This window comes from Melanerpes formicivorus, unplaced genomic scaffold (genome assembly GCF_026170545.1).
Source record: "Melanerpes formicivorus ecotype bairdi unplaced genomic scaffold, bMelFor1.0.p_v2 SCAF_70, whole genome shotgun sequence".
In the NCBI taxonomy this organism is placed as follows: Eukaryota; Metazoa; Chordata; class Aves; order Piciformes; family Picidae; genus Melanerpes; species Melanerpes formicivorus.
In genome coordinates, this window is record NW_027142422.1 from 171,291 (window position 1) to 197,995 (window position 26,705).

The following is a 26,705-nucleotide window of genomic DNA, read 5'->3' on the forward strand; positions in this document are numbered from 1 at the left end:
CAGAGTAGCTAGATGCAAACCCTTGAGTTTGAGTTCACATGTGTGTAGTCTGTATGTCCATCAAGGAACATTTACATGGGCATCACAACACATTTTATAGAACTAATCCAAACTTTGCAGGCATTCACAGAAACTCAGTCTTAGATGTGTTAAACTCTCAACAAAGATCCTCAGTGGCAAGCAAAAGGACTTGGGGAAAACCAGTATTTTCCTCTCTTCTTCTTTTTTAATCTGTTGTCATAAAGATATGAAGATAAACCCCATAATGCCTACCTGTAATCTTAACTACCCAATCTTGTTTGAGGTGTGGTTTGCCTGTGAAGTGGTTTTCAAATGTTGACTCGAGGTTTATTGTTTTGTTGGCTGTTTTAACTGCAGCAGCAGCAGCTTTCACCACCCAGCTGGAGCCAGGCTGTGGGATTATTTTGTTTCTGGAAGCCACTTCTTCTTTAACTGCCAGTTAAAGAGTAGGGGGGGTTAAAGAGGAGGTGTAGTGTAAAACAAAAATGAGACTCCAAAGAGTAAATAATCTCTCATACCGAAAGAGCTTCCCCCCTGCAGTGTTTGTGGTTCTCTGCTGCTTTCTTGATGCTCCAGAAAATCTTGCCAAAATGAGACAGGATGAAACAGTGGAGGCTGAAATCCTCTACTTGAGGCAACAATAAGGGTGGTGAGACCCTGGAACAGGTCACCCAGGGGGGTTGCAGATGCCCCCTCCATGGAGGTGTTCAAGGCCAGGCTGGATGAGGCTGTGAGCAGCCTGTTCTAGCGGAAGGTGTCCCTGCCTGTGGCAAGGGAGTTGAAACTAGGTGATTTTTAAGGTCCCTGTTCTAACCCAAACCACTTTATGCTTCTATGAATGATGTTTGCCTGCATCTCTTCCAGTTGACAGCTTTACTCCACATGTTGTAGAAGGGCTGTATTCAGAACATAAATAAATAACAATACAAATCTGAGACTAACAGAACCTCAGGTGAAGAGGCAGCTGTGCTTCACTGCTCCTGTATTCCTTGGGAGCACACAAAGCTGAGTCGCTGGCCAAGTGATTGCTGACAAAGTTAGAATCACAGAATCCATAAGGTTGGAAAAGACCTCAGAGGTCATCAAGTCCAACCTCTCACCCAACACCTCATAACTACTAAACCATGGCACTAAGTACTACATCCAATCCCTTTTTGAGCACCTCCAGGGATGGTGACTCTACCACCTCCCTGGGCAACACATTCCAGTGGCTAACAACTCTCTCTGTGAAGAGCTCTCTCCTCACCTCCAGCCTAAACTTCCCCTGGCACAGCTTGAGACTGTGTCCTCTTGTTCTGGTGCTGGTTGCCTGGGAGAAGAGACTGACCCCCACCTGGAGTTCTGAATAACGAACTGACATTTGTACCTCATTTTGTTTTTAAGGATGAGATTAATTCCCCCCCCTCCCCTTTCCTATTAATTCCATAGTCCTGAAATCAACTGGCTTCTGGCCCAAATTCGATCCAAGGCAATGCTTAAGCTTAAGCTTAAATTTAAACACCCAATTAACCACTGCAAGACCAAGAGCCACATAAAAAGAGTATGAAGAAAAATAACAAACTGGTTTTTTTATTTCAACAAAGAAAGTAAGTGCCAAGTTGAAAGAAAAATGCCAATAACCACTAGATGGCACTTGGAAATTGTGTTTGGAGCTGGTACATCTTGTTTTCCAGCTCACTGCCAATGTTAATAGACCCCAAAAGATGCTAGAGTTCTGAGAGGTAGTGCTGTTTCCAAAAAGAGAGTTGAGGTTCCTTTAGCTCTGTCTCCTCCTCCTGTTACCAAATTAAACCACTGCAGCAAGGAATCCCTCCCTAGAGGTATTAAAGGCCAGGATAGATCACGGTATCACCAAGGTTGGAAGAGACCTCGAGGATCATCGAGTCCAACCTGTCACCACAGACTTCACGACTAGACCATGGCACCAAGTGCCATGTCCAGTCTTGGGCAACCTGGTGGAAGTGGAAGGTGTACCTGCCCGTGGCAGGGGGCTTGGAACTACGTGATCTTTACAGTCTTTTCCAACCCAAACCATTCTGTGGATCTAGTCTGCATGAAAAGCTCACTCCTGATGCTTAAAGTGCTGCCTGTAGAGCAAAGAGAGCTGCAAATCTAACTGATACATGGGTACACAGTCGTTTCTTCTCTGCTCCTATTTATAGCCATCTCTTTTAGAATAGAATAGAATAGGACGAGACCAGGTTGGAAGAGACCTTCAAGATCATCGCGTCCAACCTATCATCCAACACCACCTGATCAACTAACCCATGGCACCAAGCACCCTGTCAAGTCTCCTTCTGAACACCTCCAGGGATGGTGACTCCACCACCTCCCCAGGCAGCCCATTCCAATGGGCAATCACTCTCTCTGTGTAAAACTTCCTCCTGACCTCCAGCCTGAACTTCCCCTGGCACAGCCTGAGACTGTGTCCTCTTGTTCTGGTGCTGGTTGCCTGGGAGAAGAGACCAACCTCAGCCTGGCTACAACTTCCCTTCAGGTAGTTGTAGAGAGCAATAAGGTCACCCCTGAGTCTCCTCTTCTCCAGGCTAAGCAGCCCCAGCTCCCTCAGCCTCTCCTCACAGGGCTTGTGTTCCAAGCCCCTCACCAACTTTGTTGCCCTTCTCTGGACATGCTCCAAATGCTGCTCTGCCCTGGCATGCCAGGTACCTTCTGGGGTTATGCCTAATTTGAGATCCAACAGGCTTTGGCAACATGTTGCTGCTGTAATATTTATTTTAATGTGATTTTCATAGAATCATAGAATGGTTTGGGTTGCAAGGGACCTTAAAGATCATTTAGTTCCATCGGTCACAGACACCTTCCACGGCCCAGTCACTGCCCCTTGAGGTGTTCACAAAAGGATTGGGCATGGCACTGTGAAGTTTAGTTAGTCCTGAGGTGTTGGGTGGCAGGTTGGACTTGATGATCTCTGAGGTCTTTTCCAACCTTACTGATTCTATGATTCTATTCTATGATTCTAAACCAGGTTGCCCAAGGCCTCATCCAACCTGGCCTTGAATAGGTTAAGAACTCAGAAGCAAACCCGGAGGTGGTGTGGTGTTCAGTCAGGGAACAGACTCCACTGGCTCACTTTTTACTGATTTTTTTTGCTGTACCCACTTTATCTCTTAGTAGAGGGAGAGGATGAAAGGAGATTGTGGTGATTAGATTCCACAGACACTGTGACAGTAGCTAGGAATTTATTATCCATCTTGTAGCCCGTGACTGGGTTTCTTGCCGTGCCTGCCACAGCAGCTGCTGAAGCCCAAAATGAATCCTGCAGTAGCCAATGTTCTACTGGAACTTCAATTCAAGGTGAAAAATGGCCTGTTTTGGTTAAGTCTGGAGTCTTCAGATAACTGCTGTTGTGTTTCACATGATGCTGGAGGACAGCTGCAGGGGAAAATAAGAACGTGAATGGGAAAGAGTTCTGGGGCTGGTTACTGAAACCGTTTAAACTGCATCCTTCAGCAGGGGCTCCTGTTTGGAGACACCAATGTGTGTGAGTAAAGCTGCTGGTGATTTACACCCCAGACCTGTCCCCACGAGGTCTGCACACCTCTGCCCCCAGAGATGCCCACTCTGGCACGGGGTAGAGTAGCAGCAACTGCTCAAGCCTGGCGCTTGCTTTGCGCTGTGTGTGCTGCTCGGTGGTGGTTTTGCAGGTCATTTTGGCTTGGGATGGTTTTGGTGGTGTCGTTTGCCTGCGGGTGGGGTTTTCGTTGCTGGTTGCTGTTTGTTTATTTGTTTTTGAACTTTGGTTTTTTTTAACTTTGCTTTGAAAAAGGAGAGCCTTAGGTGTGAGCTTTCCTTTCTCCTCTCTTCTTCCGTTCTTCTCTTCCTTCACCTTGTCCCCGCCCTCTCCCACGCTTCTCTCTTCCTCCCCTCTCCGCTCCCCGCCGCTGCCCGTTTAGAACGCGTTCAGAACGCGGCCGGTTGCCAGCCGCCCCTAACCGGTTGCCGGCTCCGCTGAGTCGCTGCTCCGTGTCCCGCCGCCTCTGCAGTCCCGGCCGCTGCTAGCCAGCCCCAGGCACTGCTGGGCTTTGCTCCGGGCCTGCCACGGTGCCGTGAGGGCAGCGCCGGTCAGTGCTGCTGGAGGCTCCCCGCAGCAGGTACCGTAAGCCCGGCCCTTGCCATAGCGCAGCCGTTTGGCGCAGCCGGCTGGCCGCTGACCCTGGCAGCTGCAGCGTCTCTCAGCCTCCTCCCCAGCTTCCCTGCCCCCTGGCTCTCCACTTCTGTGCCATTTGGGTAGGCGTGCCCTGTGCCTCCTCCTGCTCATGGGTTTAGTGCCCACCTACCGAGGAGCCATTGGCTCTGTGGATGTGTGTTGGTTTGCGGTGGTGGTGGTGATGTGGGCTGAATCTCTACAACTCCCTGAAAGGAGGACTTCAAGAAGTGGATATTGATCTGTTCAACTAAGTAACAAGGGACAGACCAAGAGGAAAAAAAGGTTGTCCATGGAGGTTGTGGATGCCCCCTCCCTGGAAGTGTTCAAGGCCAGGCTGGATGGGGCCTCAGGTAGCCTCAGGTGGTCTAGTGGGAGCTGTCCCTGCCCATGGGAAGGGGAGATGGATGGAGTATATAGCTTGACATAGCTAATGGCTGGAGGGCTACCAGATCATGATATAAAAGTAACATTTCAGTATTTTATTAGCCAAACTTGTTTCTTTCTGTGTGTTTGGTTCTACTTTACTAGCCACAGGCAGATATTTTGGTGTTTCTAGAATAGATAAACCATGTTGGAAAAGACCTTTGAGATCATCGCATCCCAACCCATCATCCAACACCACCTAATCAACTAAACCATGCAACCAAGCACCCTATCAAGTCTCCTCCTGAACACCTCCAATGATGGTGAAATGGGGCATAATTATGTACCCTTTAAGAGACATATGTTGGCTACAGAAGATTATGAGGAGCAGGTGCCAAGAAAAGAGAGTTTAGATGTGCTCCAGGCAGAAGCAACATGATGGGGACAGCAAAGTGTGGAGCATCATAGAACAGTTTGGGCTGGAAGGGACCTTAAAGATCAGCTAGGTCAAACACATCATGGCAAGCTGCTACCAAGTTACAGGGCATCCTTAATTGGTGGGGGCCAGGTACTGCTGGTGAGCAGGGAGGAACTAACAACACCTCATACAGAATCACACAATGGTAAGGGTTGGAACGGGCCTCCAGAGATCATTCAGCCCATTTGGTAGTGGGTACCAAAGCAGGATCACCTAGGGCAGGCCACACAGGTGAATGTGTCCAGGCAGGTGTGGAATGTCTTCAGAGAAGGAGACTCCACAGCCTCTCTGGGCAGCCTGTTCCAGGGCTCCAGCAACCTCACAGCAAAGACACTTTTCCTCATGTTGAGGTGGAACTCTTTGTGTTCCAGTTTGTCCCTGTTGCCCCTCGTCCTGGCACAGGGCACCACTGGGAAGAGACTGGCCCCAGGGAAATGCCATTCTCTTGCCAAAAACTTCTGCAAGTCTTGCATTAGTGCCCCACGTGTTTGTCACTGGTGTATCTCTGTGAGGGTCGTTTTGGGGTTTGATCCTGAAGTTGTGGCTGTTTTTGCACGACAGGTCACAGGAATGAAAGGCAGTAGTAGGAGTAAGGATCATTCCACAGACGGAGAAGGAACTGGGAAGCGACCAAAAAGAAAGTGTCTTCAGTGGCATCCCCTGCTTGCCAAGAAACTCCTTGACTTCTCTGAAGAGGAGGAGGAGGAAGAAGAGGAGGAAGATATTGATAAGGTAGACTTGACTGGCTGCTTTGATTGTAGGAGGTTAATGATGGGTCAGATTCTCCTTAGCCATGTGTTTTGTTTTGTTTGCTTCTTGCTGTTCTCTTTAGTGCAACACAGCGATGCTGTGCCCACAATGTTATGAGGGCAAGTAGAAAAGTGAAGCTTTGAAACCCTAAAACCTTAGGCAAAACTCCCTTTTTAAGATTTGGGCTGTAAGAGGCTTAGCTGCTATTGCACAGCTCAATAGTAATTGCTCAGAAACATTTGAATGGTTTTGTGACTTAAGTTAGACATGAAGTTAGCCTGTCACAGAATCATGGAATGGTTTGGGTTGGAAGGGACATTCAAAGATCCAACCCACCTGCAGCCACAGGGCTGTCTGCAACTAGAGCAGGTTTCTCAGAGTCCCATCCAACCTGATCTGGAGTGGTTCCAGGGATGGGGCATCTTCCACCTCTCTGGTCAACCTGTTCATCACCCCCAGTATAAAATGTTCTCCCTTCTCTCTAGTTTGACTCCTCCCTCTTTTAGTTTAAATCTGTCACCCCTATCCTCTGCTAGAAGATTGTCCCCTTCTACTTGCTGCCTGCTCCTGGGGGCTCTGAGGGCATTCCCAACAAATAGAATAGAATTAACCAGGTTGGAAAAGATCATGGAGTCCAACCTATCACCCAACACCATCTGATCAACTAAACCATGGCACCAAGCACCCCATCCAGTCTCTTCCTAAACACCTCCAGTGATGGTGACTCCACCACCTCCCTGGGCAGCACATTCCAATGGTCAATCTCTCTTTCTGGGAAGAATTTCTTCCAAACATCCAGCCTAAACCTCCCCTGGCACAGCTTGAGACTGTGTCCTCTGGTGCTGGTTGCCTGGGAGAAGAGACCAACCCCCACCTGGCTACAACCTCCCTTCAGGTAGTTGTAGAGAGCAATAAGGTCTCCCCTGAGCCTCCTCTTCTCCAGGCTAAGCAACCCCAGCTCCCTCAGCCTCTCTCTCTTACCTTTCTTAACAAGATTTTAAAAACTGCCAAGGTGAAAAGGGCAAAAAAAGAAGGTACTGCTGCTCTGCCAGTGACCTTGCAGGTCACTTCTGCAGTGTGGTATAAAACAGCAGCTTTGCAGCTAGGCAGGAGATGACACTAACTCATTTTATTCAATCAGAGCTAGTCTTTTGGGGTGTGCACCTTGCAGGGGTGTAACAGGGTTAAGTGGAGAGGACATCCTTTGGCAGTGTCTTCTGCTGGGGTTTGCTCCCTGTCTCTCTCCCTGGGTAACTGAGCAGGGGCTGGGCAGCAGCACAGCTCACAGCCTCAGCACTGAGCAGCAGAACACCTTGCCTCTGCGCTTCCGTTCCTATGCACTCTGTAGTTGCAAGCACACGATTGAGGTTCACATCATCCCAGTGAGATGATGACTAGGTTGTGTGAAGTGAATAGGAAAGGATCTTCTCCCTCCAGCTGCTGTAGGCCTCCTTCATAGAGTCATTGGATGGTGTGGGCTGGAAGAGACCTTGAAGGATCATCTAGTTCCAACCCCCCTACTATGTGCAGGAACACCTCCCACTAGACCAGGTTGCTCAAGGGCCTGTCCAAGCCTGGCTTTGAACACCTCCCAGGAGGGTTAATCCACACCCTTCCTTGTCAATCCATTCCAGTGTCTCACCACCATCATGGTAAAGAATTTCTTCCTCATCTCCAGTTTAAATCTCCCCCCTCAAGCTCAAATCTGTCTCACCTATGATCTTGTCACTGCAAGCCCTTGTATAAAGTCCCTTCCCAGCTTCCTTGTAGGGCCCCTGAGGGGAATGGTCCTCAGCTTAGAAATCTACTCAAGCTGCAGATTGGGAGCTTATGAAATCATAGAAGCACACAGAATAGTAGGGGTTGGAAGGGGCCTCTGGAGGTCATCCAGTCCAATCCCTCTGCCAAGTCAGGTTCACCTAAAGAAGGTCAAACAGGAACACATCTAGGAAGGTTTTGACTGTCTCCAGAGATGGAAACTCCACCACCTCTCTGGGCAGCCTGTTCCAGTGCTCCAGTGCACACTTAAATTAGAGAAGTTCCTCCTCAAGTTTAGCTGGAACTTCTTATGTTCAAGTTAAGTCTTGCAGAGAGCATAAATGAACCTTGAACCTTCAGGTGAGGGAGTTTGATGTAGGACTCTGGGTCTCCTGGGTGGAACGGACAGCCTTCGGAGACAGCTCTGTGCATCTCCCTCGCTCACACTAGGACTCAGCCCACACGAGGAGCGTGGGTAACTGGGTCTGCATCCCTTCCCTTTTGGTTCTGCTAGGTGCCACTCCTTGGTGCTGATGGTTTAGAGCAGGATGCTGATGAGACTGAAGATGAGGAGTCCTCGGAGCAGCGAGCTCGCCGCCCCATGAACGCGTTTCTCTTGTTCTGCAAACGCCATCGCTCGCTGGTGCGGAAGGAACACCCGCGGCTCGACAACCGTGGCGCCACCAAGATCCTGGCAGACTGGTGGGCTGTTCTAGATCCAAAAGAGAAGCAGAAATACACTGACATGGCTAAGGAGGTATGTGCTGGAGGAGTGGTGGGTGTCAGTGGAGTTCATGACATGTTTCTTGTCCGTTTCCTCGTTCTCTGGTGTATTAAATGTCTTCTGTGGAGTCGTCTTCTTCCCTGAATTCCTCAGCTTCCTCCGTGGGATTATGGTGCCTGTCACAGCTGCTGTTCTTGCTTTGATGCATAGAATCACAGAACCATAGAATGATAGGAGTTGGAAGGGACCTCTGAAGATCATCTAATCCAACCTCCCTGCCAAATCAGGATCATCTAGGGCAGGTCACACAGGAATGCACCAAGATGAATGTCTCCGGAGGAGACTCCACAACCTCTCTGGGCAGCCTGCTCCAGGGCTGCAGAACCCTCACAGTAAAAAAGTTTTTTCCTCATGCTGAGGTGGAACTTCCTGGGTTCCAGCTTGTACCCATTGTTCCTTGTCCTGTTACTGGGCACCACTGAAAAGAGACTGGCACCTTCATCCTTACACCCACCCTTCAGATACTTATAGACGTTAATAAGATCCCCTCTCGGCCTTCTCTTCTCAAGACTAAACAGCCCCAAGGCTCTCAGTCTTTCCTCATAGGAGAGATATATTCAAGGCCCTTCTTCATCCCTGAGGCCTCTATTGGACTCTCTCCAGTAGATCCCTGTCTCTCTTGAACTGGGGAGCCCAAAACTGGATACACTATTCCTGGAATACTCTTACCAGGGCAGAGCAGAGGGCAGGGAGAACCTCTCTTAGACTTTCACTTAGTCTTTGGACTAGAGTGAGAAGAAATTGGTCTGTGTGCACAAACTATCTTGGCCCTAGTAGTCATTGTTAAGAATATATGCACTTTGTGGTAGATACCACATGATAACTGCTTGTGGTGCAGGCAGTGGTGTTTGGATGGTGGCCACTGAAAACAGTGACAGACAGCCTAGTGCCGAAGACACTTAGCCCAAGCTGTGCATTTGCTATCAATGCCACAGGTTGCTATTATTACACAGGTGGACCAGAAGCATGGTCAAAAAATGTAGTCACCTTTTCCCTTTGATTCTAAAGAGTTTAGAAGCAATTGGTGTTTCATGAGGTACTGTCCCTAGGTATTGTTCATCAGTGTTTGGTAGAGCAACCTTTGCTGAGACTGAGTCCATGTCTGGAATCAGAGAGCAATACATGGTCAGGAGTCTTTTAACTGGGAGCAAGGAGAAGGGATTTGACCCCATGCTGCACAAAGCATCTTTATGCCAAGATAAAATGTCAATCCTAGAACCCAGTACTTGTGTCAGTTCCTTAGGGTTCATAATTTGGGGTGTGGGAGCACCCAGGGTGGGATAGTGGGTTTTCTCCTGACTCCAGGGTGTCAGTCAGTGCAGGCACACTTCCTTGGCTTTCCTTCACCTGTCACTTCTGTGTGGAGCTTTGTCTGCTTGGCTGTAGGAAGTGGCCCATAGAGGAGGGGGTCTGATCACAGTATCTCAGTATCACAGTATAACTAAGCTTGGAAGAGACCTCGAGGATCATCAAGTCCAACTTATAAACACAGACCCCAGTGATGATGATCCTGTAGTGAAATTCCCTGTGAAGGAAATATTCTAACCTTAGTTTGCCTCTACTTTATAGGCATGGATTTGCTTGGATCCCTCTTGAAGTGTGGTGGGATGTAAGTCCTGCTTTGCCTGTAGCAGTTGTTGCAAGGGTTCTGTGGTTCTCCTGCTGCATCAATCCTCAGGACATTAAAATAGATCTGAAATTTTGAGTCCAGTTTAGACTGGATTAAAAAATCAGTATTAAAACAAAATTCAGTGTAGATTAGACATCAGAAGAAGCTCTTCCCCATGAGGGTGATGAGGCACAGGAGCAGGTAGCCCAGAGAAGTCATGGAGGCTCCAAGCCTGGAAGCGATCAAACCCAGGCTGGCGCAGCCAGGTCTAGTGGAAGGTGTCCCTCTCCATGGCAGGGGAGTTGGAACTAAAGGATTTTTAAGGTCCCTTCCAGCCCAAACCATTCTCTGAATTGTTCAGTCCAACTGTCCACCTAACTCCACCATGGCCACTCAACCATGTCCTGCAGTGTCAAGCCCTCATGTTTCGCGGACACCTCCAGGGCCGGTGACTTCAGCACCTCCCCGGGCAGCCTGTGCCACAGGGGACGGGAGCGAGGTGAGAGGTAGCTCAGCCCTTCCTTTGCACATTGCAGAGATACACCCTGTGCAGCAAATGCAGTGTGTATGTGGGTCAGCAGTCCCTGCAGGTTTTTATTATTTATAGCCATTTCTATAAATACAGGATTTCACCCAGCAGGCTCACACAGGGCTGTGCTGCTTCTAAACTGAAGCCCTGCTGCAGCCTGGAGCTTCCATGTGCCAGCTAACAGGGTAAGAAGGAAATAACAGTGATCTGTGTATGGTGGTGATGCTGCTACCAGGCTTATTGATCTGGGAGAGCACCACAGCCACTGCCAGGGAGGACAAGGGTTTAGTGCTAGTTCTGTATTTGATAGCCAAGAGGGTTTTTTTAACCCTATGTGTGTGTTTCTGTGCAGGCATCTGCATGAAACAGAATCATAGAATGGTTTGGGTTGGAAGGGACCTTAAGGATCATCTAGTTCCAACATCCCTGCTGTGGGTGTGGACACCTCCCATTACACCAGGTTGCTCAAGGCCCCATCTAACCTGGCCTTGAACACTTCCAGGTGCTGGCTTCCTTCTCCCTGTGGTGAGCACTAGTACTTACTGGATAGACTTAGTCTGGAGAAGAGGAGGCTGAGAGGAGACCTCATTGCCCTCTACAACTCCCTCAAAGGGGATTGCAGTGAGGTGGGGGTTGGTTTCTTCTCCCAAGCATCAAATGATAGGACAAGAAGAAATGGCCTGAAGTTGTGCCAGGGGAGGGTTAGGTTGGAGATTAGAAAAAAATGATTTTCTGCCAGAGTGGTCAGGGATTGGAGCAGGCTGCCCAGGGGAGTGGTGGAGTCACCATGCCTGGAGGTGTTCAGGAACACGTGGACATGGCACTTGGGGACGTGGTTTAACGTCCCGTGTCGTGTTGGGTGAAAGGTTGGACTCGATGATCCTCGAGGCCTTTTCTAACCACAGCCATTCTGTGGCTCCCCCAGCAGCCAGTGCTGCTGCACCCCTAGCAGTTGTCAGGCAAACATTTGTAGCTGGAATGTGTGGCACATTGCTCTCGTTTGCCCTTTCTCCACCATCCACAGCACCCCCTTTGAAAGGTGAGCTGTGCCGCTTTGGTTGCCGCAGTCACTCCTAAACCTCATCAGCAAAGGTGTGACTGCTGCACCCGGTGACCAAAACAGCTCCCCATCCTTTCCCCTACCCCCAAAACTCTCTGGCATCCAGACTTTTCCCCCCACCCCCCGTGTGTAGTCTGCCTTTGTTCCTTTTGCTGCCTCCTACCACGAGTGCATCGAACAGCTGCGCTGTGTGCAGTGTGCTGAAGGCCAGAGGGAGCTCGAAGCGGTCCCAGTTTATCTCCTGCAGCCCCAAGGAACGCCGAGCTGCTGTGTCAGAAGGTCCTGAGCAGCAGATAATGCTGCTGGCTGTTTATTTTCAATGCCTGGTTTGGGAAAGCATGTGCCTAAATATTAGAAAACACAGAAGTGTTAGAGGAGAAAAAGAGTGCAAGGTAAGGAGCAGCATGCAGGGACTGGGCAGGGACTGGCTGGAAAGCAGCCCTGAGGAGAGGGACTTGGGGGTGCTGGTGGAAGAGAAGCTCACCAGGAGCTCTCAGTGTGCACTTCCAGCCCAGAAAGCCAATCAGATCCTGGGCTGCATCAGGAGAAGTGTGGCCAGCAGGGCAAGGGAGGTGATTCTCCCCCTCTGCTCAGCTCTGGGGAGACCCCACCTGGAGTACTGCCTCCAGTTCTGGAGCCCCTGTTACAAGAGGGATATGGATGTGCTGGAAGGTGTCCAGAGAAGGGCCACGAGGATGAGCAGAGGGCTGGAGCACCTCTCTTGTGAGGACAGACTGAAGGAGTTGGGGCTGTTCAGTCTGGAGAAGAGAAGGCTCTGAGGTGACCTCATTGTGGCCTTCCAGTATCTGAAGGGGGCTACAGGAAGGCTGGGGAGGGACTGCTCAGGATCTCAGGTAGTGATAGGACTAGGGGGAATGGAATGAAGCTGGAGGTGGGGAGATTCAGGCTGGAGGTGAGGAGGAAGTTCTTCACCATGAGAGTGGTTGAGACCCCATCCCTGGAGGTGTTTAAGCCCAGGCTGGCTGAGGCTCCGGCCAGGCTGATCTAGTGTGGGGTGTCTCTGCCCATGGCAGGGGGGTTGGAACTAGATGATGCTTGTGGTCCCTTCCAACCCTGACTGATACTATGATACTATGCTGCTGGGATGACTAAATGTGTGCTTACTGCTGAAGGGATGCTTGCCTTTCACTCAGACCACAACATGAAGCCTGGGCCTGCAAAAGAATTCAAATAGCTGCCTTTATGTCTCAGTGCAGACAGAGGAGCAGTTTGCAGGCTCAGAACCTCAGCCTGCTCTGGGTGGTAAATGCTCAGAGGCAGCAAAAGAAACACAAACACCTCCCCCCTGTTGTAAATACCACCCTGCTTCTCTTCATAGTTCTTCCTACTGAATTGTGTTGGTGATCAGACTCTAAGCATGTGATTAAACTGTTAAAAAATCAAGGTATTTAAGGATTATTTCCTGTATTAAATCCTCTTAGAGTGCATTCTCTTGCCCTGTGGATAGTATAATATCATGACTGGCATGACTGGTAATTTTCCTTTTCTTTTCTAGTACAAAGATGCATTTATGAAGGCAAATCCAGGGTACAAGTGGTGCCCAACCACCAACAAACCTGTGAAAACCCAGACATCCACTGTTGCAAGCAGGAAAAAGCTGTGGGCCTTTGCATCAGAGTCTACGAAAGATTTGCCCAGCCCGAGGAAAGGGGCAAAGAATGAAGAAATGCCCCAGCTGAACTTTGGGATGGCAGGTGAGATTTCCATCCAGCTTACTCCTCCTTGTGTGTGAGGATGTGGTGGTGAAAGGGAAGTGCACATGGCAGTGTGGTGGAAGTACCTTTCATGTCCTGATTGAAGTTGCCAAGCTCCAGTTCAACCTCTGCCTCTCCACTTTCTAACACTTCTCCTTAGTGCATGATTGCTTCCAGGAGTCAAGGCCCCATAAGAGGCATTATAACCCATGCTTGGTTTGAGGTCCAGATTTGGTTGGTGTTGGATTCCAGCTTATTTGCTGTTAGAGGTTTTGATTTCTAGTCACAAAGGGCAGTTCTGGTTGTGTGCATTCTCTCTGGGTGCTGTAGCATGCTCAGGAATTTGCTGTTTACAAAGATCATTCTGACACTCACAGATTCACAGACCTTATCAGGTTGAAGGGAACCCTCAAAGGTCATCTAGTCCAATCCCTCTGCAGTCAGCAGGGACATCTCCAACTAGATCAGGCTGCCCAGCTCTGATCTTGAATGTCTCCAGGGACGGGGCCTCTACCGCATCCCTGCTTAGCCTGTGTTCCACTGTTTCACCACCCTCACTGTGAGGAACTTCCTCCTAATGACCAACCTAAATCTGCCCCTTGTGCTGTCACTACAAGCCCATGTCAAAACTCCTTCACCAGCCTTCCTGATACTGAGATGCAGCTCTAAGGTCTCCCCAGAGCCTTCTCTTCTCCAGGCTGAACAGCCCCACTTCTTTCAGCCTGTCTTTGTAGGAGAGGTGCTCCAGCCTTCAGATCATCTTCATGGCTTCCTCCCTGTCCCTCTTGTGTTGAGAAGCCCAGTAGCTGGACCCAGCACTCCAGGTGAGGTCTCACCAGAGCAGAGGAGCAGAATCACTTCTCTCAGCCTGCTGACCTTGTTGGTGCAGCCCAGAATGCCATTGCCCTTCTGGGCTGCAAGTGCCCATTGCTGGCTCGTATCCAACCTTACCCACCAGCACCCCCAAGTCCTCTGCAGGGCTGCTCTCAGTCTCACTGTGCCCCAGCCTGGACTGATACTGAGAATTGCCCCAATCCAAGTGCAGCACCTTGCACTTTGCCTTATTGAATGTCATGGGGTTCTCCTGAGCCCACTTCCCCAGCCTGTCCCTGTCCCTCTGAAGGGCATCCTGTCCTTCAGTCTTGCCAGTTGCACCACTCAGCTTGGTGTCATCAGCAGACTTTAGACTAGAATAGGATAGAATTAACCAGGTTGGAAAAGACCTTTGAGATCATCAAGTCCAACCTAGTACCCAACACCATCTGATCAACTAAACCATGGCACCAAGTGCCTCATCCAGGCTCTTCTTAAACACCTCCAGGGGTGGTGACTCCACCACCTCCCCAGGCAGCACATTCCAATGGGCAATCACTCTCTCAGTGAAGAACTTTCTCCTCACCTCCAGCCTAAACCTCCCCTGGCACAGCTTGAGACTGTGTCCTCTGGTGCTGGTTGCCTGGGAGAAGAGACCAACCCCCTCCTGGCTACAACCTCCCTTCAGGTAGTTGTAGAGAGCAAGAAGGTCTCCCCTGAGCCTCCTCTTCTCCAGGCTAAGCAACCCCAGCTCCCTCAGCCTCCCCTCACAGGGCTGTGCTCCAGACCCCTCCCCAGCTTTGTTGCCCTTCTCTGGACACCTTCCAGCAACTCAACATCTTTCCTAACCTGAGGGCCCCAGAACTTTCTGAGGGTGCATTCAGTCTTGCTGCCTGTATCCCTGCTTAATGTATTGAGCAGCACTGGGCCCAGTAAAGTTGGAGGAGGCAACATTCTTGTGGATGAATGTACAGGTGGAGCTAACTTCTTGTGTTCAGATCAAGAGAAGCATAATCTTATTTCAGTTCAAAGAGGCTGTTTCCCTCTTTCTGCATTGGAGAGGCAGATTTTAACCTTTCTGAAGTTGTTTTTGTTAATAAGACTTGTATTCCTAACAATCATTCAACAGTTTAAGCTTGTTCATGGTCATATAAAATAAAGTCTGTGAAGGAGTGTAGGTGGAATGCCTGAACTGCTGAAGGGCAGATAATCTCTCCCTGATAGCCACAAATAGCATGACTCTTGCTCTCATGACCTTGAAATGCAGACACACTGAACACTGCCAGCTTAAAAAGAGTCTAGGAAGCAGAAAATCATTTGCTGCATACCATCCATTTTTAATTGGTTCTCAGTCCAAAATTCCCAATTTTGGAAACACTGCTGTGTCACAGAGTCACCAAGGTTGGAAGAGACCTCAAAGAGCATCAAGTCCAACCTGTCACCCACCACCTCATGACTAACCATGGCACCAAGTGCCATGTCCAATCCCCTCTTGAACACCTCCAGGGATGGTGACTCCACCACCCCCCTGGGCAGCACATTCCAATGGCTAACAACTCTCTCAGTGAAGAACTTTCTCCTCACCTCCAGCCTAAACTTCCCCTGGTGCAGCTTGAGACTGTGTCCTCTTGTTCTGGTGCTGGTTGCCTGGGAGAAGAGACCAACCCCCTCCTGGCTACAGCCTCCCTTCAGGTAGTCGTAGACAGCAGTAAGGTCTCCCCTGAGCCTCCTCTTCTCCAGAAACTTGGTGGTATCCTGCCTAGTTTCTGCTAAGAGTGTGGCAGGTAGGAGTTTCCTGCTTAGAGATTGTGAGCTAGGGAGTGGAAAAATGGATTCATGGAATAAGTGCAAAAGGATGTAAAGACACAAAACATCCTGTGTACCTCTTGGCTGGTAAAGTGCTATGGAAATTCCTGTCATGAAAATCCTTCTGCCTATGGGGGAGCTGTAAAATGGGATCAAAATAAAGGTTTTCATGCTACATAGGTATCCTAGATGAGAGCCTAGCTCCAAAAATGACAGGCCTCTTCATCCTGCTCTGCTTTTGCTATCAGAAGAGTAACGTCTGTGCTCCTTAAAGGTTTGTTGACTTCAGAACTAGAATAGGTCTTGCTCTACCTGTCTGCCATCCCCCACCACTCCTGCTGCAGAGTTTCTGAGTTACAGAGGGACCTTGAATCAACATCTCTCAGAGTAGAACACAGAGAGCTTAAGAAGTAATTAGAAACTAATCTAATCACAGAATAGAATCATAGAGTCACAGAATTCTTTTGGTTGGATAAGACTTCTAGGATCATCAAATCCAAACTGCACCCCAGCACCACCATGGTCATTAAACCATGTCCCAAAGTGCCATGGCCACAAGTTTCTTGAGCACTTCCAGGGATGGTAACTCCACCACCTCCCTGGGCATCCTGTTCTAATGCCTGACTACACTTTCAGGGCACAAATTTTTCCTGTTATCCAACCTAAACCTCCCCTGCCATAACTTCAGGCCTCTCCTATCACCTGATAGTAGGGAGAGGAGACTGACTCCCACCTCACTCCAGCCTGCTTTCAGGGAGTTGCAGATAGCATTGAAATCTGCCCTCAGCCTCCTCTTCTCCAGACTAAAGAAGCTCAGTTCTCTCAGTCACTCCTCACCAGACCTGTTTTCCAGACCCTTCCCCTGCTTTGTTGCCCTTCTCTGGACATGCTCCAGCACCTCAGTGTCAGTGGAGTGAGGGGCCCAAACTTGAGCCCAGTATTCAAGGTGTGTTCTCTCTAGTGCTGAGTACAGGGAAGTGGTGCTGGGGATGTGTGCTTTATTGTTGTAGAGAGAGAGATTGGTGTAGCTTAGTGAAAGGAAGTTGGAAAATGTGAGTGCATCTCGAGTGAATCCTTATTTGTGGTGCCTCAGCATGGCTGAAGTCGGTGTCCCAGCCAAACAGGAAGGATAACACTTCCCTTTCTCACGCATTGTGGCTGTCAAGGGGCAGTGGATACAAACCAGAGCACAGTCCCACCTCCAGATGAGGAGAAATGTCTTTACTGTAAGGGTGCTGGAGCCCTGGACAGGCTGCCTAGAGAAGTTGTGGAGTCTCCCTCTCTGGAGACTTTCACGACCCATCTGGGTGCACTCCTGTGTGACCTGCCCTAGGTGAATCCTGCTTTGGCAGGGGGGTTGGACTGGATCTCCAGAGATCCCTTCCGACCCCTACCATTCTGTGATTCTGTTGTGTGAGACATTTGGGCCACTGACTCTCTCCCTCTCTTGACATGATGCTATAAGTCAGACCCCTGCACTGCTTCCAAGGCAATCCCCCCAGATCACATAATTAGTCTTCATCATGATGAAGAGCAACCACTGCTCTGAGCAGAAAAGAGCTGGGTGAGGAATGCAGTGCCAGTGTTCATTGATTTTACTTCTTGTGCTCATTTCCTGAGCTCAAGCAGTGTGGAAGAGCTGGAAGGGAGAAGCTGTCAGCATCATACAGGCAGTGGGATTGAGTGCCCCCTCAGCAAGTGTGCAGATGGTACCGAGCTGAGTGGTGAGGTTGATAAGGCTGAAGGACAGGATGGGTGTCCTGAGGGACCTGGACAGGCTGGAGAAATGGGCTGAGGAGAACCTCATGAGGTTCAGAGTGCAAGGCCCTGCACCTAGGTCTGGGCAATCCTCAATACCAGTCCAGGCTGGAGGATGATAATGTTGAGAGCAGCCCTGCAGAAAAGGACTTGGGGATGCTGGTGGGTGAGAAGCTGGACATGAGCCAGCAATGGGCACTTGCAGCCCAGAAGGCCAATGGCATCCTGGGCTGCATCAAATGCAGTGTGGCCAGCAGATTGAGAGAGGTAATTCTGCTCCCCTGCTCTTCTCTGGTGAGACCTCACCTGGAGTACTGTGTCCAACTATGAGGCCCCCAAGAACTGCTGGAGCAGGTCCAGAGGAGGGCCACAAAGATGATGGGAGGGATGGAGCATGTCTCCTACAGGGACAGGCTGTTCAGCCAGGAAAAGAAGGCTCCAGGGAGACCTTAGAGCAGCCTTCCAGTACCTGAAGGGGGCTAGAGGAGGGCTGGGGAGGGACTTTTTAGAAGAGCCTGTAGTGATAGGATAAGGGACTAAGATAGCTGGGTCTGCTCAGCCTGAAGAGCAGCATTTCAGTGTCTGAAGGGGGCCTGCAAGAAGGCTATGGAGGGAGTGTTTGGAAGGGCTTGTGGTGTTAGGACAAGGGGCAATCATTTGAAAGTGGAGCAGGGTAGATTCAGGTTGGACATCAGGAAGAAGTTCTTGCTGATGAGAGTGGTAGAAGGCTGGCACAGGTTACCCAGGCACGTGGTTGAGGCTCCATCTCTGGACACCCTGAAGATCAGACTTGATGAGGCCCTGGGCAGCCTGATCTAGTTGGAGGTGTCCCTGCTGACTGCAAGGGGCTTGGACAGGCTGACTTTTGAGGGTTGCTTTCAAGCTGATGCAATCTGTGAATTACATTCTTTGAGAAAGAACATTTGCACTGCTGTTGTACTGCCCTCAACTATCTGTTGTGTTGGCAGGACAAGGAGCAGACAGGCAGCTTGCTTGGCCAGTGCCTGTGTTCCTCTGGCCCAGAGGATCAGGAGCTTTCTGCTGCAGAGCTGGCAGGCTGGCACTTCTCACCACTAAATGCAGCTCTAAATTAAAACTAAATGAAAATAGGAATTTTGCTTCAGAGCTTAATCATCTCATTTGGTTCCATCCTTTAGTTTGCTCAGTGGCTGAGGAGGGAGACCCAGTGCCTTGGTAGGGGCATCCATTGAGCCCTAAGCACATGTGGCATCAGAGCATTTTTGTGTGTATTTATGTCTGGGATCATTGCAGTTGCTGTTTTGAAGATACCCATCTCTGCAGTGCATAAAACCTTTGGCAGTCAAGTTGTAAATCCACACAGTGGGGTGTTAAGCACACAAATCCAATTAAACCCTTTAAAACAGCTCTGAAAGCCTCTCCCAGAGGGGACAGAAATGGTTAGTTGTGATTCTCTGGAACTGCCTTTTATGGCAGCTTGCTTGGAGTGTCTGTGACAAGGAGTCTTCTGGGGCTTTAAGGCTGCAAGTGGTAGCTTCTTTAAACAAGCAAATCAGTAAAATGAAGACTTTGTTTTACTCTTCTAACAGATCCTACACAAATGGGAGGCCTGAGTATGCTGCTCCTAGCAGGGGAACATGCCCTGACTGCACAGGAGGTAAGGAACTCTCTCCTCTCCCTTACCTTGAGCCCTCAAAGAGAGCTCTGAAAGTGAAATATTTCACCAGTGGGAAATGAAATTTCAGATACATAGAACACATAGAATAGACCAGGTTGGAAGAGACCTTTGAGATCATTGTGTCCAGCCCATCAACCAATCCAACCCACCTAAACAACTCACCCATGGCACCAAGCACCCCATCAAGTCTCCTCCTGAACACCTCCAGGGATGGTGACTCTACCACCTCCCCAGGCAGCACATTCCAATGGGCAATCACTCTCTCTGTATAGAACTTCTTCCTGACATGCAGCCTAAATCTCCCCTGTTGTGGTACTGGCTTCCTGGGAGAAGAGACCATCATTCATAGAATGGTTTGGGTTGGAAGGAACCTTGAAGATAACCTAATCTACCCCCCCTGCCAGAGGCTGGGACACCTTCCTCCAGATCAGGTTGTGCTCAAGGCATTCAACGTGGCCTTGAACACCTCCAGGAGGCATTCCCGACCTCCCTGGGCAACCTGTCCAGTGTCTCCCTGCCCTCACTGCCAAGAAATTCCTTAAAACACCCAGTTTAAATCTACCCTCCTCAAGCTCCAGTCCATTCCATCTTGGGGAGCCTCAGGTGGGATGGAATTGCCAGCCCTGTGCTATGAGTCCTGTGTTCCAGCACTCAACATAGAAGTCGAGCCCACTTCTTGTATCAGTTCAATATTAACTGTACTGGTAGCATCTCTGCCCTGAGAAGGCCACAGCTGGAGTGTTGTGTCCAGCTCTGGACTCCCCAGTTCAAGAAGGAGAGGCACTTGCTGGAGAGAATAAACCTTTATTTAGAATAAACCAAACCAGGTTGGAAGAGACCTTCAAGATCAGTGTGTCCAACCCATCAACCAATCCAACCCACCCAAACAGCTAAGAGGGTACAGCAAGGAGCGACAAAGATGCTGAGGGGACTGGAACATCTTTGTGGTGAGGAAAGACTGAGAGAATCTGGGCTCTTTAGTCTGGAAAAGAGGAGACTGGGCGGGGGGGATCTCATCAGTGCTGATCAGTGCTCAGAGCATGGCTGTCTGGAGATGGGACCAGGCTCGCTCAGCGGTGCCCAGTGACAGGACAAGGGGTAACAGACACAGATGTGAACAAAAGAAGTTCATCTAAAGATGGAGAGGAATGTGTTGTTTTTCATTGAAGGGCAACAGAGCACTGGAACAGGCTGCCCAGAGAGGTGCTGCTGGCTTTCTGGGGGGCAGCACAAAACATCTCTACAGTGAGGGTGGTGAGACACTGGCACAGATTGCCCGGGGGGGGTCGTGGATGCTCCTTCCCTGGGAGTGTTCAAAGCCAGGTTGGATGAAGCCTTGAGCAGCCCCATCTAGTGGGAGGTGTCCCTGCCCGTGGCAGGGGCGTTGGAACTGGGTGATCTTTAAGGTCCCTTCCACCCCAGCCTGTTCTGTGACTCTGTGATCTCCCTGCCTTGCCTGCCAGGCGCTTTGCTTGCCTTACAGCAGCACCTAGTGGCCTGTCTGCAGGATACTGCCCTGAAATGCCACATTTTGTGGTGTAGTCCAAAACCTCTCCTGTCTGCCGTTTCCTTCTCTTGCCACGGCCCAGTCCATCAGGATGGCATCGTGGCTTCCCCTCTGTCAGTGCAGAAGGTGGGCATGAGGCTGTGCTCCACCTTCATTTGGTGGGATCTGTTGCAGAGCAGGCTGTGTTAGCCTGCAGGGAAAAGGAGGGTCCAGAGGAGCACCCTTGTGCTTTCCTTCTCTTGGAGAATAGAAAGTTACCTTGATCTGATACTGGATCTGTGCAGGGTGATATTCCCTGGGGTGCAAGTCATAAAACCACACAAAGGGAAGGGGCAGTTTACACAGGAACATGTCCAGGTGGGCTTGGAGAGTCTCCAGAGAAGGAGACTACACAACCTCTCTCAGGGCAACCTGTTCCAGGGTTCCAGCACCCTCACAGCAAAGAAGTTTCTCCTCATGTTGAGGTGGAACTTCTTGTGTTGTAGTTTGTGTCTGTTGCCCCTTGCTCTATCACAAGGCAGGAGTTAAAAGCTTTTGGTGCAGCTGAGGATAAGCTGGAGAGGAAGGAGGAGGAGAAATGAGTGGATAATGAGAGCATTTCATTGTGACAGAGGCAGTGACACTCTGTGTGTGTCTGTTCCCTCCAGTAGTTGTCTTTAGGCTTTGATTAGGTTCAGCCTGGCAGAGGTTAATACATTTCCTACAAGTCAAAGGAGTGTGTGGACAAGGAGAAGAGAAGAAACAGTCTCCAATTTGTGCTCCTGTCAAGCAGAGGCATTGACAGCATTAACTTTTTCAAGACTCATAGAATGCTTTGGAAGGGATGTTCAAGATCATCTAGTTCCAACCCCCCTGCCATGGGCAGGGACACCTCCCACTACACCAGGTTGCTCAATGCCTCATCCAGCCTGGCCTTGAACACCTCCAGGGAGGAGTCATTCACAGCCTCCCTGGGCAACCAGCTCCAGTCTCATCATCCTCACTGTAAAGCATTTCTTCCTAACACCCATTCCAAATCTACCCTTCTCCATTTTACTCACTGTTGTTCTTAGCTTGAAAGAAGCACCTTTGATGTCTTACTCTGAGCCCTCCTCATTTCAGGTTCCCTCAAGTACTTTCCAGTCAGTTGCAACAAATTCTACAGAAGCATGTCAAAAGTCATCACTGTTTCAATTTGCAGAGGTGAGTTGCTTTAATAAGGGTTTGCTTCCCCAGAAGCACCTGATGTTCAGCTGAATGTAAAATCAAGGCTCTCAAATTCAACCTCACTTGTTCCTTCTTTATGGTTTGATGATGCTGGATCATTTATCAGGTAGCTAGATGCCATGGTTTAATTGATTAGGTGGTGTTGGGTGATAGGTTGGACACGATGATCTTGAAGGTCTCTTCCAACCTGGTCTGGTCTATTCTATTCTGTTCTGTTCTATTCTATTCTATTCTATTCTGTTCTATTCTGTTCTATTCTACTCTTCTTGAACAGCTGCAGCAAGCAGCTTGTAGTGAGGCTGCACCTCAGCAGTGCATGGTAGCTGTGTGTGTCAACAGCCAAATCATTGGTACTTGTGTCAAGGTCTAACATTAGCCAGAGGTGTCATTTGCCACAAAGAGATGCTTGCACAAGTCAAGCAGTATGAAATGCAGTTACTTCAGTGTCTGGGAGAGATCTGGTGTCTCAAGTAGCTGCATGTGTTGTGTCCCTGTCCACATGTATTTCTTTGCTCTGTCAGCACCACCATTCTGCAGTCTCAGGTGTTCCTCTGAGCTGTGAAATACAATAGTGGCTAACTCACTCTGCTTCAGCATTGTGGTGGGTTGAAAGTTGCCCCCAACATTAGATTTGCTTCCACCTGAGCTGGTCTGGCAAATTTAATGTTGGGGGAGGGGGAATTTTCAGCCCAGCACATTACACCACATCAGTGGGCAGATGAAAGCCCTTCAGGAAAGTATCTTGGCCTGTTTCATGGATCCTAGGAAAGATTTTCCTGGTGAAAAATGATTCAGCATCACCATTGCACAGCTCATTCTCTGAGGAGCATGAGGCCTTGAGCAGCCTGATCTAGTGAATGGTGTTCCTGCCCAGGGTGAGCGGGGGGGTTGGCACTAGATGATCTGCAAGATCTCTTCCAACCCAACCCAAACCATTCTATGATTCTATGAATTATGCCTCCTGGAAACACTCTTAGCCTCCCAGCACCTTTCTCTTTGAGAGATCAGAAGTGCTGCTTGTTGCAAACTGATCTTGAAACTGAAGGTATTGAACTGTAAGTTGATATTGAAACTATTTGCCTGTTGAAATTGAGACTGGAAATACAGGCATGCTTGTTTTCCTGACAGATCTCTTCAAGCACATCCCAGCCTGCAGTCCCAGGACCTGGCAAACACACTGAGGACTCTGCTTTGTTCCAGTTTGCTGAGGTATAAAGTTTGAAATGGTGGGGGGGGGGGAGGATGGCAGCAAGCAGGGGTTGGCTTAGCACCCTGTGTCAGAAGTGATTGCTCTCAGTAGGTATTTACCTGCATGGCAGTGTTAAGAAATCACAGGGGGAGTAAGCAGTGACTGGAGGAGGTGCTGACCAGTGCTACCAGCTGTGGCATGCATAAAAGATACTGGGCCTGTGAGCATCAGCTGGCCTTCCATACCACAGGACCACAGCAGCTGTATTTTCCATGTTTTCCTTCTAAGTTACCTCTAGGAAAAGAAGAACTAAAAGCCATTCTGAAAGGACACTGTGCACTGCCTGTGGAACAGGCTCAGGCTGCAGCAGAGCAAAATGCCAACTGCCCTAGAGCCAGGGATCTTTGGGAAATCACCTTGCAGCTCAAAGGAAGCTTGTCACAGCAGCTACAAGGAGAGGTGACAGCATCACTGGGTGGTGACTTAAACAGCCTATAAATTACCCCTAAGCTCTCCTCCTTGCTCCATGTATTGAAGAGTTGAAGTTCTTCAAGGTTGCTTTTAAGAACTTGCCTCACAGAATGCCAGGTTGGAAGGGACCCCAGGGATCATCTGGCCCAACCTTTCTAGGTGATTGTAGAGTTGAAATGAGAAGGCCCAGGCCTGTGCCAAGTTGAGTCTTCAAACTGGCCAGTGTAGGAGAGTCCACTGCTTCCCTTGGGAGATGATTCCAATGTCTAACTGTTCTCATGGGGAAACATTTTCTTCTGGATTCCAGTCAGTCTCCCCAGGAGTAACCTGTCCCTGTTCCCCCCTGTCTATTCCATGTGACTCCTTGTAAAAAGGGAGTCTGGACCCTCCTGGTAGCCCCCCTTGATGTACTGTTGCATGGTAATAAGGTCTGCCCTAAGCCTTTTCTTCTCAAGGCTGAACAAACCCAGTTCTCTCAGCCTTTCCTACTCTGTGCTTCATTGGCTTCCCATCTGTGTACTCTTGTTGCTCAGTGTGAGGAGTCTGGTCCTGTTTGCAGAATCAGTTATGACAAAGGTGCAGTGTCTGAAAGGACTGGGGTTGGAACTGGGGCTGTTGTGGAGGAGCATAAGGAGATGAAAAGGTACCTTTTGTTGTTCCAAGGTTTGGCTACACCTACAAGATGCTGCTTTCTGATAAACATTCAGCTAATTGGGTACTGCCTGGGTTTAGCTTGGCTAGGATGGGCTTGATGTGGTTTTTAGGACTGCCTAATAAAGAATAATCAATTTACTGATTCAGGGGCCATAAAATACCATACCATGCAAACACCTCTATAAAACCCTCTGGAGTTAATATCCCTAGTCATGATGTTGTGTTAGAATTAGAATTAACCAGGTTGGAAAAGACCTTTGAGATCAGAGAGTCCAACCTATCACCCAACACCATCTGATCAACTAAACCATGCCACCAAGCACCCCATCCAATCTCCTCCTAAACACCTCCAGTGATGGTGACTCCACCACCTCCCTGGGCAGCACATTCCAATGGCCAAGCTCTCATTCTGGGAAGAACTTCTTCCTAACATCCAGCCTGATCCTTCCCTGGTGCAGCTTGAGACTTGGTGCCATGGTTTAGTTGATTAGATGGTGTTGGGTGATAGGTTGGACTTGATGATCTCTAAAGTCTTTTCCAACCTGCTCTGGTCTGGTCTGGTCTGGTCTATTCTATTCTATTCTGTATTCTATTCTGTATTCTATATTCTATTCTTCCATTCCATTCCACTACTATTCTACTTCCATTCCATTCCATTCCCACTAGATCAGGTTGCTCAAGGCCTTATCCAACCTGGCCTTGAACACCTCCACAGAGGAGACATCCACAGCTTCCCTGGGCAACCTGTTCCAGTGTCTCACCATCCTCACTGTAAAGAATTTCCTCCTAATAGCCAGTCTGCATCTCCCCTTCATTTAGGTTGTGCCGGGGGAAGTACTGAGCATGCTCCAGAAGCTCTTAATGCTTTCTCCCCTCCCTGCTGTTAAAGCTGCTGGTGCTGTTTGGAATAGAAGGGCTTTCATTTGCACAGGGTGTCTTTGTCAGGTTTGGCAAGCAGCCCGTTCCTCACTGTGCCACTTCTCACTGGGTCCTGTCTATAGGAAGGCATTACTGCCTCTGGTAAGCTAAATCATGGCAAGCAATGTGCAGGAGGCTGCTGTCAGTGCTACAAAAGGCAAAAAGAGAGGGAGAGAAAGGAGTTCTTTAGGCAGCAGCCAAGTAGACCTGCGAAGAAATGTGATACACGCTGCGGTCGGATGTGCCTGGAGACTTCTGGCAGCCCTCCCAGCTCAGTTTGGGTTCTGACTGGGTGTTTTTCAGCTGTTCCCTTTCTCTTCCCCACCTTTGCAGCAGAGTGTGTAAGAGTGCATCTTTGTGAGGGCAGCCATCCTGCTGAGTAGATGTGTAATTTAAAATGGACACCTCTACCCCATGAGTGCAAGTCCCTTGTCACTCAGGCAGCTCATTATAGGGAGCCTCAGCATGAGTTGCTTTCTGTCTTTACAGCCCCAGTTAGCCTTTCATCTGGTTGGCTGTCCCAAGTGCTCTAGTCACTAATTAAAGCTGATGAGGATGTGGTTAATGAGGCCTGGCCAGTCACTTGCCATTACAGATGAGTACAGAAGTACTGATGCCCCTCTGCTGGGCACTGCTGAGGCTGCATCTTGAATACTGGCTTCAGTATTGAGCCCACTCACTACAAGAAGGACATTGAGGTGCTGGAGCATGTCCAGAGAAGGGCAGTGAAGCTGGTGAAGGGCCTGGAGAACAGGTCTGGTGAGGAGCAGCTGAGGGAGCTGGGGTTGTTTAGTCTGGAGAAGAGACCTCATTGCTCTCTACACGCCGTGAAAGGAGGTTGGAGTGAGGTGGGGATTGGTCTCTTCAGGTGACAGCAGAAGAGGAAATGACCTGAAATTGTGCCAGGGGAGGTTTAGGTTGGAGGTTAGGAAGAATTTCTTTGCTGCAGGAGTGGTCAGGCATTGGAACAGGCTGCCCAGGAAGGTGTTGGAGTCACCATCCCTGGAAGCATTCAGGAAATGTGTGGACATTGTACTTTGGGAGGTGGTTTGATGGCCATGGTGGTCTGAGGTTGAAGGTTGGACTCCACGAGCTCAGGGGTCTTTTCCAGCAAAAACAATTCTGTGATTCAGGACCTGGGAGTAAAACTTGGTTGGGTTCTTGCAGGTGCAGATGAGCACCTTGGAGATCCTTTGGAGATGATATGGCATCCCCCTAAGAGGTTTTTGAAGTTTGGAGTGTTGCTAAGTTATCTTCAGTCCCCTCTGATGCTGCAAACTCTTGGTCCTAGTTTTCTCCTTTGTGCCTCTCTAGAAAGCCACTATGTAGGCCAGTGGTTGCTGAGCAGTGGGCTGTGTTCCTGAGCATGGGGACTGTTTGCAAGCTGTTTGCTCACAAGGGCTGCTTGCTGTCATCCTCCTTGCCACGTGAGGGAAGCAAAGCAGATGGGACCCCTTGCTTTCTTGGGCTCCCTGGTTGTGTGCCTGGCCA

The 26,705-nt window shown here is 49.5% G+C and overlaps 1 protein-coding gene across 12 annotated transcripts in view; it reads left to right on the top strand.

The window, feature by feature from the left end:
• Positions 1-26,705, top strand: part of BBX (BBX high mobility group box domain containing) — a 127,622-nt gene that overhangs the window by 56,721 nt on the left and 44,196 nt on the right. For 9 of the 12 annotated variants that reach the window (XM_068163049.1, XM_068163051.1, XM_068163048.1 and 6 more), the window contains 6 exons: positions 5,592-5,762; positions 8,053-8,295; positions 13,037-13,235; positions 19,181-19,248; positions 21,878-21,958; positions 23,111-23,191. In XM_068163049.1, coding sequence (XP_068019150.1) covers positions 5,601-5,762; positions 8,053-8,295; positions 13,037-13,235; positions 19,181-19,248; positions 21,878-21,958; positions 23,111-23,191 — 834 coding nt within the window. In that variant the 5' untranslated portion in view covers positions 5,592-5,600. The remainder of the gene's footprint in view (positions 1-5,591; positions 5,763-8,052; positions 8,296-13,036; positions 13,236-19,180; positions 19,249-21,877; positions 21,959-23,110; positions 23,192-26,705) is intronic. The other 3 variants (XM_068163043.1, XM_068163046.1, XM_068163047.1) reach the window with 3 other exon arrangements.